Source organism: Schistocerca cancellata, chromosome 4 (genome assembly GCF_023864275.1).
Source record: "Schistocerca cancellata isolate TAMUIC-IGC-003103 chromosome 4, iqSchCanc2.1, whole genome shotgun sequence".
Lineage (NCBI taxonomy): Eukaryota > Metazoa > Arthropoda > Insecta > Orthoptera > Acrididae > Schistocerca > Schistocerca cancellata.
The window spans coordinates 458,726,854-458,745,320 of NC_064629.1; the positions used below are offsets into that span (position 1 = coordinate 458,726,854).

The window sequence follows — 18,467 nt, forward strand, 5'->3', positions numbered from 1 at the left end:
TTCCAAATGTGGACCACAACGCTATTAATCAGGTGGTTATTATGTTTTGGCTAGTCTATGTATGCAGTTCTACATCTACATCTACATGGATATTATGCAAATCACATTTGAGTGCCTGGCAGAGGGTTCATCGAACCACCTTCACAATTTTCTATTATTCCAAACTCGTATAGCGCGCGTAAAGAATAAACACCTATATCTTTCCATACGAGCTCTTATTTCCCTTATTTTATCGTGGTGATCGTTCCTCCCTATCTAGGTCGGTGTCAATAAAATATTTTCGCATTCGGAGGAGAAAGTTGGTGATTGGAATTTCGTGAGAAGATTCCGTCGCAACGAAAAACGCCTTTCTTTTAATGATTTCCAGCCCAATTCCTGTATCATTTCTGTGACACTCTCTCACATATTTCGCGATAATACAAAACTTGCTGCCCTTCTTTGAACTTTTTCAATGTACTTCGTCAGTCCTATCTGGTAAGGATCCCACACGGTGCAGCAGTATTCTAAAAGAGGACGGACAAGCGTAGTGTAGGCAGTCTCCTTAGTAGGTCTGTTACATTTTCTAAGTGTCCTGCCAATAAAACGCAGCCTTTGGTTAGCCTTCCCCACAACATTTTCTATGTGTACTTTCCAATTTAAGTTGTTCGTAATTGTAATACTTAGGTATTTAATCGAATTTACGGCTTTTAGATTAGACTGATTTATTGTGTAACCGAAGTTTAACGAGTTCCTTTTAGCACTCATGTGGATGACCTCACACTTATCGTTATTTAGGGTCAACTGCCACTTTTCGCACCATTCAATTATATTTTTCTAAATCATTTTGCAGTTTGTTTTGATCTTCTGATGACTTTATTTGTCGATGAACGACAGCGTCATCTGCAAACAACCGAAGACGGCTGCTCAGATTGTCTCCAAAATCTTTATACAGATAAGGAACAGCAAAGGGCCTATAACACTACCTTGGGGAACGCCAGAAATCACTTCTGTTTTACTCGATGACTTTCCGTCAATTACTACGAACTGTAACCTCTCTGACAGGAAATCACAAATCCAGTCACATAACTGAGACGATAATCCATAAGCACGCAATTTCACTACGAGCTGCTTGTGTTGTACAGTGTCAAAAACCTTCCAGAAATCCAGAAATACGGAATAGATCTGAAATCCCTTGTCAGTAGCACTCAGCACTTCATGTGAATAAAGAGCTAGTTGTGTTTCACAGGAACGATTTTTTCTAAACCCATGTTGACTGTGTGTCAATAGACCGTTTCCTTCGAGGTAATTCATAATGTTCGAACACAATATATGTTCTAAAATCCTGCTGCATATCGACGTCAACGATATGGGCCTGTAATTTAGTGGATTACTCTTACTACCTTTCCTGAATATTGGTGTGACCTGTGCCATTTTCCAGTCTTTGGGTACGGATCTTTCGTCGAGCGAACGGTTCTATATGATGGTTATGTATGGAGCTAATGCATCAGCATACTCGCAAAGGAACCTAATTGGTATACAGTCTGGACCAGAAGACTTGCTTTTATTAAGTGATTTGAGTTGCTTCACTACTCCGAGGATATTTACTTATACGTTACTCATGTTGGCAGCTGTTATCGATTCGAATTCTGGAATATTTATTTTGTCTTCTTTTGTGAAGGCATTTCGGAAGGCTGTGTTCAGTAACTCTGCTGTGGCAGCACTGTCTTCGATAGTATCTCCATTGTTATCGCGCAGAGACAGCATTGATTGTTTCTTGTCGCTAACATACTCCACATACGACCAGAATCGCTTTGGATTTTCTGGCAGGTTCCGAGACATAATTTCGTTGTGGAAACTGTTATAGGCGACTCGCATTGAACTCCGTGCTAAATTTCGAGCTTCCGTACAGAATCGTCAATCTTGGGGATTTTGCGTCTGTTTGAATTTGGCAGGTTTGTTTCTTATTTCTGAAACAAGGTTCTAACCCGTTTTGTGTACCATGGCGGATCAGCTCCGTCGTTTGTTAGATTATTTGGTTTAAATCTTTGAGTTGCTACCGATACTATTTCTTTGATTTTAAGCCATATCTGGTCTACACTTATATTATTAATTTGGAATGAGTGGAGATTGTCTCTCAGGAAGGCGTCAAGTGAATTTTTATCTGCTTTTTTTGAATAGGTATATTTTTCGAGGATTTGGGGATTACAATATTCAACTTCGCTACGCCAACCCTGTGTTCACTAATCCCTATATCGGTTTTGATGCTCGTTCTTAAGTCAAGATTATTTGTTGCTAAGAGGTCAAGTGTGTTTTCACAACCGTTTACTATTCGCGTGGGCTCATGAACTAACTGCTCGAAATAATTTTCAAAGAATGCGTTTAGCACAATTTCGGATGATATTTTATGCGTACCTCCGGAATTAAACATGTATTTTTGCGAACATAGCGAGGGTAAATTTAAGTCACCACCAACTATTATCGTATGGGTCGGGTACGTGTTTGAAACCAAACTCAAGTTTTCTTTGAACCTTTCAGCAACTGTATCATCTGAACTGGGAGGTCGATAAAAGGATCCAGTTATTATTTTATTCCGGCTGCCAACAATGACCTCAGCCCATACTAACTCAGAGGAAGTATCTACTTCAATTTCGTGACAAGTTAAACTACTTCTGACAGCAACAAACATGCCACTGCCAACCGTGTTTAGCCTATCTTTTCGGAACACCGTTAGGTTCTTCGCAAAAATTTCGGCTTAGCTTATATCCAGGTTCAGCCAGCTTTCAGTGCCTATAACGATTTGAGCATCCGTGCTTTCTATTAGCGCTTGGAGCTCTGGTACTTTCCCAACACAGCTACGACAGTTTACAACTGTTATACCAATGGTTCCTGTATCTACGTTCTTCCTGTGTTCAGCCCGCACCCTTTGTGACTGTGGCCCATCTTGTGTTTTCCCGATACCCTCTAACCTAAAAAACCACCCAGTCCACGCCACACAGCCCCTGCTACCCGTATAGCCGCCTCCTGTGTAAAGTGAACACCTGACCTATTCAGCGGACCCGAAACCCAACCACCCTCTGGCGCAAGTCGAGGAATCTGCAACCTACACGGTCGCAGAACTGTCTGAGCCTCTCATTCAGACCCTCCACTCGGCTTTGTATCAGAGGCCCGCAATCGGTCGTGTCGACTATGCTGCAAATGGTCGGCTCTGATTTCATCTTGCAAGCACGACTGGCAGCCTTTACCACTTCTGTTAGACGCTTGAAACCAGAGAGAATCTCTTCTGATCCAAAGTGACACACATCATTGGTAGCGACATGAGCAACCACCTGCAGTTGGCTGCACCTTCTGCTCTTCATGGGATCCGGGAGGACCCGTTTCACATCTGGAATGACTCCACCCACTATGCACACGGAGTGCACACTGGCTTTCTTCCCCTTCTTGGCAGCCATGTCACTAAGGGGCCCCATAAAGCGCCTAACATCGGAGCTCCCAACTACCAATGATCCCACCCTCTGCGACTGCCTGGATCTTGCAGGCTGAGTGGTTTCCTCTGAAACAGGACAGGCGACAGCATCCGGCTCAGCGACAGTGTCAGCCACAGACAGCACCTGTAACCTGTTGGTCAGACAAACAAGGGAGGCTTTACGTGCGGCCGCCTGGGAAGTCTTTCGCCGCCTGCTTCGCTCTGGGGCGACCTCCCACTCGACCACAGGGGAGGGGTCGGCCTCAGTGCGCGCAGTAACTGGGTTTACCACCGGTGAGGACCGATTGGAGGACTCAGACGTGCTGGACATCCGTTGGATCCCCACAGCCGGCCCACAACAGTGGCGCCCATCCACTGCATCCTCAAGCTGTGTAACCGAAGCCATCACAGCCTGAAGCTGAGAGCGAAGTGTCACGGCTCGCATCCGCACACAACAATCGCAGTCCCTGTCCATACTAAAGACCGTCAAAACTGTTGACTAAGTTGAGGGTGGTAATCTCTTCTTCTTCGAATGACCGAGGTGGTACAGAATTTAAAGTCCTGGACGTGCATTACGGAGTAACGGGCTCAAATCCTCCGTCTGACAATCCAGACTTACGTTTTTCATGGTTTCCCGAAGACAGTTACACAGACGGTTCATCCAAAAGGCCCACAGCCGAATCCTTGCTCGATCCTTGCCCTCTATGAGCTTCTGGATGTAAAGACTTCTCACTTATTTTTTGTTATTTTATTTTAACTGGAACATCCAGAGTTTCAATCTGCGTTTGTATACTTCCATGTTCTTGTTAAAACTTCAAGTTGCCACATACGTGTAAGCTATGCTCACGAATAATCTGGCAACATGACACCACAACACTGTTGGTTATCACTCTTAAATACATTTACTTGGCGTTCTTTTTTTTCTTGGCGTGCCATGATACTGGAGTATTTTGAGTCACTCGTGGTCAGACATTAATTGCAGTAGCATAGCGTCGTTTTAATTATCTGTGTCCGATACAAAATTTCTCATTTTACAAAAGTTAACATTACTCACTCCACAAGTTCAGCAAACATGATGGCGACGGAAGAACACTGTGCCAACTCTGCGCCGACAGTACGATACAATTTGCAAAACTTATTACCTACTTAGGTGGTATAACACCACGATGAGACACAGTACTGACGAAACAGATGTTATATTCATCTGACATACACAACATCAGTTAAACAGCTATTTTACAGAAAGCTTTTACTTAGGACGTAATGAATATAATAATGAAATTATAAAGTTTTGAAGTAACAAACAAATTATTGCGTTGTAACGTTTTACACTAATTCGTAAAGTTTTGAAGTAACGAAGAAATTATTGTGTTGTTACGTTATGCACTAATTCTCTAATACCCCGTCTTGCCCCCTTCTTTACAATTTAACTCAAACGAATTACGTAACTGATCCGGTCTGAAAAAATAAACACTGCAGTTTTCTTTAGCTATTCCGCTCGAGAATTTTTGAAACACCTATTCAATTTGTGTACGTCCCACGTATCCACTTACTAATTAGAACTATTGCCACCAGGTGACTTGATCGTCAATGGCTGCTTCGTCATCCACTTGTTTTACGATGAATCCGAAATGTATTAATCTTTGTACTTATTCAAACCCGAACCGGTCCAGTTAATACACAATAATTAATTCGTCTATAAAAACCGTCATGATCGTCACATCAGATTTTCGTTTTAGGCATTGACAATAAATAAACCTCTCGACTATCTGCGCTTCCGTCCTTAGATGTCCATAAACTGAATGCGCTATAACCATGCGAACAATAATGGTGAATACTTTAGTGTTCTATTGACACTAACGATTTACACCTTATAGCAAGAACTTAAGCTCATAGCAGTTGGTCAAAGTAATGACTATTAATCTCAATACATACTTTAGAGCCTATCCACTGGCTGAAGTGATCTCTGGGTTCTACGCGTTGTTTTTGCCGAGCGGTCTAAGGCGCTGCAGCCATGGGCTGTGCGGCTGATCCCGACGGAGGTTCGAGTCTTCCCTCGGGCATGTGTGTGTGTTTGTCCTTAGGATAATGTAAGTTAAGTAGTGTGTAAGCTTAGGGACTGAAGACCTTAGCAGTTAAGTCCAATAAGATTTCACACACATTTGAACATTTTTTTTTTGAACTCTGGGTTCAAAATCACTTAGTGTCACTGCTTCTAAACGTTATTTATAAATGAAGTCTAATTGGTACTTCATCTATTTTTCTCGTGCTTTCCCAACGGTATTCAATGGAGTGAATATTTCATGTGAAACTTGATGAGTATTTATTGGTGAATATTCCTCTATGCCATCCAACACTATCTTCTCAAATTCTAGTGTACGAACAATTCTTTGTCGACCAACGTAAGCGGCTTTCTGTGGCTTGATTGATCGAGTTCCTCTTAGCTTCTACCCATAGCGATGATTACTTTCAATAAGGATGACACCTGTTGAGAATTTTTTCTCTGTACATTCGTTCGTATTTCTGTGCAGTACGCCCTGTAACACCGCATTTAAACACAATTCTGCCATTTTCTGTTGCTAGTAAAGTAACATAACACAGACTATGTTCATGTTTTTAAAGGTAGCGTCATGAAATTCGCTTCTGCAAGAAATTGTTTGTGACGTAACGCAAACATTCTAATGTATTTTTGTGTCAATACGCTACACAGTATAATATATTTATAAACGTATTAGATAAAATCCAAAAAGCTTCAATAAATGTTGTATTCACGGTGCTTGTGTGTATGTACATAAGTTCACAGAATTATGTTCTACTCCGCATTGTATGAGACGTGGTGATCGTCTTAAACTAACATATGCTTTCACAATAATTTGGAATTAGGAAACAAAGAAATTTATTGTAGTTTAACCATGTAATAGCAGAGACAGAGCCTCTCATGTATGCAGAGGTTTCCATCGACTTGGTATTTGAAAGATCAAAGTTACCTGCTATCGTTTGTTACTTTATCATCTTAGCAGCTAAATGATAATTTATTCAAGCCTGTTAAAAATATGTGTACATGTTAACATAATTAGGAAGACTGGTCATGCAATCTTGCCAAAATCTACAATCGCTTGTTGATTGCATTAAACCATTTCATGTTGTGAGATACATGTTGTCTAATGAGGGAGTTACTGAAGTACAATAGTATTATTGTTTGTAATACTAGCACATAAAGGATATGAATGATCGTATACGTAAACTCCTCTGAAGATTAATATATCATTGAACGTCATAATAAATGTTTAAACTTCACCAAAATTTTCGAACACTGTAACAGAAATACTTATGTGTGAAGCATATCTGTTTCTAACATTCCATTTTATCATAAATTGTATGAAACACATTCATACTTTTGAACCAACAATTGGTTTTACAGTAAACTGAAATTAAAATGGGAAGACATATATTGTAGCTTAACTTTGTAATGGCAGAGTCAGAACCTGCCATGAATATAACAGCAAGATGTTCATTTCATCTAAAAGAATATTTCATAAAAACTAACTATAAACATAAAGTGATTGCCACAGCAGCCCAAAGTGTAAATTATCAGAACTGTTAACATGTGCACGTGGTGATACAAGGAAGAAGACTAAATATACAAATTAGCAAATGATACACCAAACTCCTGCATATAATGAATGTGTTATACCACATCCTATTGTAAAATACACATCGTCAAATGGAAGGGTTACTGAAACACAACACCTATTAATGTGTGTAAATCAGTGAAAGTACCAACTTCTCTGAAGAACACAATCGAAAATCACTGTATTGATGTAGCCTCATCACTAGTTTTCATGCAGTGTATTCACGATATTTCTGGCAGTATTTGTAGTCATAGTCTATGATATGTTATTTGAGGGACATTGTTCTCGTCATCAAACTACATTTGGTTGGCTTTAAAGTAGACTGAACCCAAAACATAAAGAAATGTATGGTAACTTAACCACACATCGACAGTCAGAACTTCTCATACCTATTCCATCATCTTGTTAGTTAAATGAATACAGTCTCCAAACCAACTACTAACATGTGGTAACGAATCCATTATCTTAACCATTGAAATATTAATGTTTCATCATCAGTCACTTGACATGTATACATTTTACCACAAACGGGAAGGCTGAATATACATGCTTGTAACAATTTACCGGTCTCCTACCCACAATATGTGGATGTGTGTGTATTATACAGGGTGGGGCAAATAAAAGTGGCCTGGAGAACAGAGTTCCAGGGTACAAAGGAACACAGCAGAGGAAAGATAATACAGTACTAATTTGGCTATGGAAGATGTTGAAAGTGACCACCACTTATATCTTGGCACTTTTGGGCACTGGTCAGTAATCTGCTGAAGACGGATTGAAGTCGGAGTGCTGGAATTGCAGCAGTCTCATTCGAAACGTTCTGCAGCAGTTCTTGAAGACTATGCGGGTTGTTGCGATGCAGCTTAGACTTGAGGGTTCGCCACACAAAGGAATCACAACTGACAGATCATGTGATCTGGATGGCTAGCTAGGGTTGCAATCAGACTGATTTCTGCTAACAACCCTTTCAGGAGTGAAGATTGTGTATATGTGCTCTACTGTTCGGCTGGCAGTATGGGCAGTTGTTCCATCGTGTTGGAAGTAATTCTAGGTCTGAGACCTTAACTTTTCCCGGTGAATTGAATGTTCAAATAACTTACGGGTTTGCTGCCGGGTGACGTCGTCGAACACCGCCGATATTTCGACAGGAGCACACCCTGCCATTTTCAAGGCACAAATGCATTTGTGCCTTGTGAATGGCAGGGTGTGCTACTGTCGAAATATCGGCGGTGTTCGAAGACGTCACCCGGCAGCAAACCCGTAAGTTATTTGAAATTCTAGGTCTTTTCCTCCTCCGTTAATGCGGTCATAGATTCACGTACAATCATATCCACTTGTCCAGGCCACTTTCATTTGCCCCCTCCGTCCCCCGAACCATTTCGTATTGTAAAATAGATACTCGCTAATGAAGGGGAATTGAAACACAACACTTATTCGTGTGTTTAATACAAACACACGGGGAAACTGAATTATCGTAACAGCTTATCTGACGCATGTCAAAAAACTGAACAATCTTCATAAATAAATATACACATTACGTATGATATCACTACAGATGCAGTTTGTTGTAAACATTATATGAACATCGACAAAAGTAAACACATATGCAGAGTCAATGACGTACTATCTACATTAATAATCCTTGTCAGCAGCAGAGATGAGGTTACTTAAAACACAGGATGAATGGTATACTGAGGTGAAATTAACATACAATGTTCTTTTTATGTAAGCAGTGACTTAAACTATGTTTCAAGGTTATCATACTGGTATACAGGATATATCAGTGTCAGTATACAAGGGAAACATAAATGAAGGGAAGTACATAGTCCAGTAATATTAATGTGACCATCACCTATGTTTGACGCCAGTATGCAGTAAACCCTAGCAGACGGCAGGTGACAGGACAAGTACTGGAGGGTATTTAAAGCGTGTCTGAGGCATGCGGAAAACAGTGCAGTCATTGTCATAGTACGGAAACGGAGCGATTTATCCGACGTCGAAAAGGGCATAGCCATCGGCTCTCAAGCCAAGGGTGGATGCATTTCCAAAAAGGCTAAGTTTGTAAACTATTCGCTTGCCACTGTGTCTAAAGTAAGCCGTGCGTGGCAAAATGGCGCTATCCAAAACCTGCCCCGAGACAACTATGATGCACCACGGGCCATAGATGACAGGGCAGAGCGACAGCTGTGAAGGTGTGTAAGGGCCAATAGACGTGCCACTGGTCTCCCAGATGAAACAAGTGGCTATCAACAGCGTCTCCTCAACGATCGTTCAATGAACATTTCTGCGTGTGGGCCTCCGCAACAGGCGCCTGGTTTATGTACCCATGCTGAATGCTATTCATAGGCGACGAAAGCTGGAATTCGCACGCCAGTACCGCAACTGGACGTCCACTGAGTGGCGACAAGTGGCCTTTTTCAGATGACTTAAATCTTACGCTCCATCGACTTGAAATGTCTTAAAACAAATACCCTGCAACAATTTTCGGAAGAGACCAGGCCAGAGGAGTGAGTGTTATGGTCTGGTGAATGTTTTCATGATATTCCGTGGATGATCTTGTCATTCTGAAAAGTACAGTGGGTCAACACAATTTTCAGCTATCCTGGGCACCATGTCCACCCCTACAAGCAGTTTGTTTTTCCTCAGCACGATGGCATCTAACAGCAAGACAATACAACATGTAACACAGCTTGAGGTGTACGTGAGTGGTTCGAGGAGCATCTGGATGAATTTACCGTACATCCTTGATTACCACACTCCTAGGATTTAAACACAATCGAGAATTTGTGGTACCACAGCGATCGGGCTGTTTGCGCCATGGAACCTCAACGGAGAAACATAGCGCAGCCAGCCACGTCACTGGAGTCAGCATGGTTCCACATCCCTGTCGGTACCTTCCAGCACCTAATTAACACTCTTTCTGCACGTCTTGCACCGATCTGAGCTGCAGATGGTGGTTATTCAGGATTTTGATACGTGGTCACATTAATATTACTAGACAGTGTATAACAATAGTTTATACAAGGTGCGCAGCCGGCCGGAGTGGCCGAGGGGTTTTAGGCGCTACAGTCTGGAACCGCGCGACCGCTACGGTAGCAGGTTCGAATCCTGCCTCGGGCATGGATGTGTGTGATGTCCTTTGGTTAGTTAGGTTTAAGTAGTTCTAAGTTCTAGGGGACTGATGACCTCAGATGTTAAGTCCCATAGTGCTCAGAGCCATTTGAACCATTTTAAACCAGGGTGCGCAAAAACAATCCGAAATGCTCGTGAGGTCGTTGTAGGTTAGGTTTTCCTGTAAAATAATTGTCAAGGAAAAAATACGATACGTTGCACCGTTTCCGAGTTAATTAGCACTGATGTTAGTCAATCAGGCCGTTGCGCTTGCAGATTCAAGCCCCCTGCCAGAGACGGTGTCGCCAAACGTGATCTTCGTTTGTTTTCCTAAAACCGAAAAAGAGAGCGCTATCATGTATACTTGGAAAGCAGCTGACACTAATCGTATCTAGCACGCCGCTTGAATTTGCGAGGGCAACGGCCTGATCGGCTAAATTCAGTGCTAGTTAACTCGGAAACGACGCAGCGTATTGAAATTTTTTCTTAACGATTATCCCTCAGCATAACCTAAACACCCTCACAAGCTTTCCAGACTGTTTCTAACCACCCTGTATATGTGTGTTTCTGGGTTAAATAAAGGTCAGAAGGACTTAAATCAATTTGATGCAATGAATGCCTAACTTTGGCTGTACACAGGTTACCATGATTTTACGTATTCTCTAGATTTAATTTCTTTTTTCTGTGTGTACTTTATGTGATGAATGTTTGCTGGACGTATAATGAATTTTTTGGATTCGTTATCATTGTGTCTTATTCTGGTATTTTCCAATTTCTCTGTATAAATGGGGATGATCTGATATTTCACAGAAACTGTTAGTTTTAATGAAGTAACATACAGATACTGTATCAAGTCATGATTTTCCAAAAATGTTTAAAAGGTGTAAATCATCACCTCCTTAATATCAGTAACGTTTATTATATCTTCTAGTATGTGGAATTATATTTTGGAAGTCAATATAGAAAATTTGTCGGTAGCTCGAATTTTAATGATTTCGACGCTGCGTCCCGTCATGTAGTTAACAGTCACTTGTTTCAGAGTCATGAAATCTATAGATGCTATCTTCTGCAGGCACCTCATAGGAAAATTGGGCAGCTGACTTTAATACAGTGGAAACTGATTGAACGAGTGGTGAGCTAGAGAGTGAGCAACCATAGGGAAGCCCCTTGGTCATGATTTAGCTACCAAACGCTTTAGCGGCTTGAGTGCAACCTACGGGTAACTTGGTGATGTGGGCAGTTGCAGAATCAATGAAGGGGTGCAGAGGAATCGTACCAATATCCGACATTGCTTCCATGCAGTATTTTTTCAATTCTACCCCTAACTGAAACCATGACTTAGAGTTACCAGGAGCTGTTACCACAATCAACGCTGTCACTTAAAGAACCGTGCAAGAGAATGAGCAACTATAGCGGCATGATAATCGTTTCATCGTCACTATTTCACCAGATAAATGTGTGACAACAGATTTACAGTATTTTTTTGCGGTGGCTGAAACGTATTAGCTAGACTGTATACTGCCTGACACTAATAGGGAAAGTGTAAATAACTGATTTAAAAAACTCAGAGAATCGGCAAGCGTTTTGGTAGCACAATGCAGTTACTGTTTCGTATTCGTAGGAATGATTTAACTTGAGATAAGTATGTAATGTTGACAGTACATGGAAATGTTACAGCGCCGCTGTCTGCGTACATCAGCCCTCAGCAACAGACGGTGGACGTGGGCCGTGCCGCGCAGCTCAACTGCACCACAGAGGGGCATCCGCAGCTGGCCGTTTCCTGGCTCAAGGATGGCCACCCGCTCACCACTTCCTCAAGAGTACGACTCGTCGCACCACAGGTAATTACCAACTGTTATGATTCCTTCTTTTTATCCTTTTCGTGATATGTACAGGCCGTATAAAAATTCTACGGACTACTTTTAGGCACCAAATCCTCATGTCAGAAGTACTGATCAGCATATAAAAGTGTTACATAGGGTACATAATATTCACCTTTTCAATACACTTGACAGACTTGGACGTAGAGGTATTACAGCCGACCAGTTGATAATCAGTATTAGCGAAACAGAAACGAGGTTCCAGGTAGTGCGATTAAGATATCCCGCGCCACGGTCGACGGATGAACAACTACAGCTCGTAGAGTGAAACAGGCGGAGGCTAGCGAGCAAGGTACCGTAAATGGTTAGTGCCGTCCTCATAAGGGAAGTGTTTCTCAACGAGATGCACGCAAAATACGGTTTCCATTCTGGTTGGCGCACCCTCGGAAATGTGCTAGTGTATTGCACGGAACGTGATCCTCATCGATTTCTGCGACCGCAACCCTCCACAGCCGTAGATGTCAGTCATATTAGTCTGACAAATCACAAAGTTTCTTTATAAACGTGGAAACTCGTAAAACTGCTAGTTAATTCAATTAAAACGCACATTTGCTCTCTCGTCCATATACTAGCCATGTTTTACTGACAGTAGTGTAAACTTTGTTGAACTAAAACCGATCGTGTAATGGCGTAACAGCGCTTTCCAATTCATTTATCGACATACCATGGCACGTTTTCAGAAATGTTGAAATGTATGTGAATTCTTAAGGGATCAAACTGCTAAGGTCATCGGTCCCTAGACTTGCACACTACTTAAACTAACTTAAACTAGCTTATGCTAAGAACAACACACACACCCATGCCCGAGGGAGGACTCGAACCTCCTGCGGGAGGGGCCGCGCAGTCCGTGATATGGCACCTCAAACCACGCAGCCACTCTGCCCGGTGGCACGTCGAACGAACTCACCCCTGAACGGCGAGCGCTGTTATTTGCATATAATATGTCATGTAAGATCGTGCTCAGGGTAATTAGTAGAAAAATTTATTTGACAACAAATTAGAACATATACAAACATCATATATAAACAAAAGAAAAATGCAGTTGCAATTAATAATAAGTCCAGTCTCCAGCAGTTTCGATAATTGCTTGATATCTCCGAGTCATGCTTGAAACCAAGTTTTCCTTGTATTCACGTGGAAGAGACCTCCAAATGCGTCGAATCTGCGTTGGTAGCTGTTTCAAAGTAAAGATCTTTCTTCTTTGCAAGTTATTTTTGATATACGACCATACATTTTGAGTAGGATTAGTATCGGGCGACTTTGAGGGCCTATGCAGTACCTGCATACTTTTGTCCTTTTCCCAGTCGCTGCAATGCCTGCTACGGTGTTTCGGATCATTGTCCTCATACAGTCTCCACCCTTAATTTTTGTCAATTAACCAACATTTGGCAGCGGGCATCAAACATCTTTCATAATTTGTAAAATCCTTTTTACATTTAAATTGTCGGTAAACATGTGCAAATCTCGATCGAGAATTCACAGAAAAGTAATGCTTTATGGAAACTGCATGAAGGACAAAAGTTGTGTCTAGTAGGCTGTGGAAAACCTAAGGCGATTCTTTTATCATTGGTGCGGAATGCCAGCCACGCTCTTACTCAACAAACTGCTGAACTAGCAACTCGGCCCGGGTTAGCAGGGGAGCATTAGGTATATTTACGACCAGACGACTTGACTGGCGTATTGTATTTTGTTTGAGGCCACGAATAAAATTCAGTGACCAATGTCAAGTAAGTGAACGTCATTACCTTCGTATAATTTACGTGATGTAAGCTGCACAAACCAGATAAATTGTCTGGAGTCATGAATATTGTGTGTTACATATTGAATTGGCGTTTGGAGTGACATCTCATGGCAATGATGGTAGCACATTGTGATGTAAGTAATATTTCGATAAGCAAGTAAATATTGCATGCTAATCATGGGTGTATGTATCTGTGATTCAGCATGCATAGAAAGCTGACTGGCATGACACATATAAAAGAAAGAACAAGAAACAACCAACATGATCCACACGTTTAGCTCGTGTTACAACACTCCTCTTGTGAAGCATAATACTCACTGTGCTGCATTGCTGAGACTCATTGTCACAATACTTTTTCGTGGATTCTTCATGGCAGACTTCTTCGCTGTGCCACGCAAAGAATCGTGTCCACACGTAGGATTGATTCAAGGAAAGCAGAAAGCGAAAGTTGAGACGTTTACTGCGCTGCCGAAAGAACATATTGTATGTAAACAAAACAAAGTGGCTGAAGTTGTTGAATTACTTTTTGGGAAACGTTTTACTTGAAGCGTAAAAAAACATATATTTGGAATTCCCATGTTTCTTCGCTATGCTGTTGTTCTCAAACGATTGCAGGTGACTCTTTTCGTTGTTGGTAGTATTTATTACGATACTTCAAAGTTGAGTAACTCATTGTCCCTTGTTCGAAAAATTTGCCATGGATTAAGAGAGTGAATTGCGACTGGTAATCTGAAGGAAGCACAAACTGGCTGTCTTAAATTGTGGTCGTATTTCAAAATGCGTCCCGGAACCATCTATAGAAGCATTTCGTAACTGACTGTACTCATCCGTAAAAACAATTCTGTATTCCAATCAGGAAGATCGTGCCCCCTTTCTATGTTATGTATGACGCCTAAAACTCTTTCTCGCCAGTGGCGATTCGTTTACCAGTCTTCTGAATAATATTTAAGTTCCCAAACAAGGAATATCTTTCGCCCCACCAAGCAGAGAGTCGTGTTCGCATGTATGTTTGACTCAAGGAAAGCTGGAAACCTAAAGTTGTCATTTTCTGCTTTGTTGAAAACCTTTCCCTATATAAATGAGGTGAAGGTGCATCCCATGCTACGCTTTACTCTATACATAAATAACTGAAAAGCGCATGTTCTGGTCTCGCATGTTTTACACTAGGCAGTTGTTCTGAAATGATTGCAATTAGTTGGATATCACTTAGCCGCCTTGCATATCCCTATCCAGTTATCGGCCGAAAAAAGAGGAACTACAGTGTAACATGGAATCCAAACCACATTTTCTTTATGGCTAATCTATACAGCATTGAGAGGTGAATGATAGGTTAAAAGACATAGCGAAAGAAATTCACCCAGCCGGGATTCGATCCTGCAATCTTTCGATTGTTAACCAGGCCGTTTTCTTTTTACCTCTCGGTTTCTAACCACATGCTCTACTGTTTCTTTTTTTTACTGGATAATGTTATATATATTTATTTAATTATTAATTAACTCTGAGACCGCAAGCTATTAAACAGAAATAAGTAGTAGCAGTAGTAGTAGTAATAGTAGTAGTAATACCTTTATTCATCCGTAGATCTCTTTTTACAAGGGTATAGGACATGTCAAAGTATTTACAAGTTTAGATCAATTTAAAATAAGCTAATTCGTGTACACATATATTTACAGACTTCTAGTTAGAGGCAATCATTAGATTTACTCCTTGTATACAATACCTTTTTTACAAATAACTTATTAAATAATGTAATGCCACACTGTTCACTCATATCTGACTATCAGTCACTGCACACACTATTCACACATTGTTTCATAACACTTCACTCACTACACACACACACACACACACACACACATACACACACACACACACACATACACACAACGCGCGCGCGCGCGCGCGCGCGCACGCTCAGACACACTGGTGATCTCTGGGTCATTTTCTGTACCGCAACTTCCCATTTACTATCCTGAGAAACTGAGTCAGCATGCCCCCATAATGAGTGAGATGCTGAGCTCAGAAAGAGGAAGAGGTGTTAGTACTGTGTTATGGATAGCTTGGGGGTAAGTATTTCCAGAAAGGAAAAAAAGAAGGAAAAAACATAAAGTGAAGGTGTTATGTGGAATGTTGGATGTTTTATAATCATTATTATTATTATTTGTTTGTATAACATTTTTTTATCAAACCCCTACTCTGTTTTACCTAAGTAATCCGTGAATGTTTAAAATGTATTGCATAACAGGTGGTAATTTATTGTACAGTTTTATTCCTTGATAGAAAATGCTGTTTTGAGTTTTATGTTTATTTTTTCTTGGTAAATGTAAGTTGAGTCTATTTCTCTGCACGGAAAATTTACACTAGGAAGTCGGCCTACACAAGGATATTCTCACGACTTGCGCAAAAACAAAAAATACGATTAGTTTTCTAACCACTAGTCTACACAGTAAAATAAACACGTACAGTTCACTTCTTTACTGAAGCACGTTAACAAAAGACAAAGACTAAATTAATTTACACTTAATCACACAAGTGCTGCTGCTGCTCTGCTGCGCGTCCTCTCGGCTCGGCCGCTGTTGGAATGAGAGAAACTGCTGGAAAATTATACCAGAAACAAGTTCCCAACAGGTGCAATCCCTCAAAACTGGAGGAGTGCGTTGCATTTGAGGCTCCTCTGTGTTGTAATAGACGGGAATAATCGTTGACGTACAGTTTGGATGACGAGGATAATTTTTTGCTATGTTTCATAGAGAACGGAATGGTGCGTGTACTCTGAGCTCTGCATTAGGAATATCACAAAACTCCATAGTGGGAGTACTGCACAGAAACAATTTCCATCGTTTTCTCGTATATAAGGTGCAGTTAAGAAACCTGAAACAGAAGGTGGATTTCTGAAATATCATCACAAGTCATAAAACGCAATACCAACATTCTTCGAGATCAGTCCTTCTCAACAATTAATTCTATTTCAAAGGGGAATGGGTAGTGGCCTTTCATAGTACCTATGAGAGTGCAAATGCAAACCTTCACAGCATGGGCGTATGAGGACATCAACGAACATGCAGCGACTGTACCTGAAGTGTTACTATAGATCATAGGATAAAAAATGGCAAGATGCACCATGGTTCAGAGTCTACGTTAAACTGCATCCAGTACTACACATCACCCTTACCTCCTCATCTCGCCCACTCTAACTGGCTGGGTAAGCCAGATCAGAGGTCAGAGGAAGGCAACCACATACCACTTCCAGTAGCACCAAGGCTAGCAAAGCACTGCAGTGTTCAAATCAACTTTCATGATACGGACAGCATTACTGATAGTATAACTGTTGGTGTGCTCCTCAACGCTTCTCTGCCGGACTTATCAGAAGACGTTACTATAGGATCTGTAAACGCAGAGGCAGTACACACAGACAAACGGCGGACCACAATAATTCGGTAAAAAGAGACAGATGGTACTCACGAACATACAATAACAAAATATCACATGGAATTGGAAACATCTTGAAAAAACAAGGTATCCCAGGAACATTCAGAACAAACAACACAGTTCAGAAAAGGCTAAGACCAGACAAAAGAACCTCAGACGAATTCAGCAACGGTAGAATATATCATCTCACATGAAACTCCTGTCTGGCCCAATACATAGGACAAACAAGCAGAAATTTCCGAACGAGGTACAAGGAGCATATGAGAGCTCTAAAGAGTGACAGCACACATTCAACTTTCTCAGAACACCTAATGAACAAAAGTCATAACTCACTAATATACTAAGTGATCTACACATTCTGAAACACAGCAACAGTCTAGACCGACAACTAACAATAGAAGGAAATTACTACATACAAAAGACTATAGTGGAAGGGAAAATTGTAATAAACCAAAAAATAACACTTTGCAACAATACACTCTTTACCGATCTGAGAGAACTGACGAAGACACAGAACAGCTAAAGAACCCCTTCCCCATCACACTCAGAGATATATATGAGGAACAGCAGTCGTCGTAACTCCCACTACAGTTTTCACAGCATTCTCGCAACATGCGATACGCCTCTCGCGACTAACACGAACAGCAAGATGGCGTAATGTTCTTCATCATAAACAAAGTACGAAAATTTTGTTTTTCTGTGCATAGAATCAGCCACATGCTGTCCAACGAACGTGACTACACGAATAACTAAGTTATAGCCCAGTATACACCAAAACTGTATTCCACAGCACTACCGCAACCCCAAGTGTATATTGCTGACATACTAAGTTCACCTTTTACTATTTGTTTACTGCCAGCCGCTCACACAGTTGCAGATGACATGATGTACGCTGAGAAAAAACGGCAACTGAAAAAAGCACAGAATATATGCCGCAAACAGCGAGAATAATTCGTAAAAGCGTGCCATTATATGCAATACATAAGGTAGTATGAAACTATCCACAGAAAACTATATTTCAAAAAACGAACACTAAAAATGTAATAATGTGTTACTGTGTTTCTATATCTATGCTATTTTCTGCATGTTTTAGAGATTAGAAAAAACCCACTGATGATGGTGATATTTGTCACCCAAACTACGTAGTTTGCTAAAATAAATAAATAAACAAATAACAAGGTGTTTGGCATCAAGACGGACTCGATTTCTGATAGTGTTGTTTTTCTAGCCAGCCG

General features: G+C 41.0%; 1 protein-coding gene across 1 annotated transcript in view; it reads left to right on the top strand.

Annotated features, from left to right (window-relative positions):
• Nucleotides 1-18,467, top strand: part of LOC126184252 (Down syndrome cell adhesion molecule-like protein Dscam2) — a 536,335-nt gene that overhangs the window by 390,128 nt on the left and 127,740 nt on the right. The window contains exon 4 of the mRNA XM_049926621.1: nt 11,860-12,023. Within this exon, the coding sequence (XP_049782578.1) occupies nt 11,860-12,023 (164 nt within the window). The remainder of the gene's footprint in view (nt 1-11,859; nt 12,024-18,467) is intronic.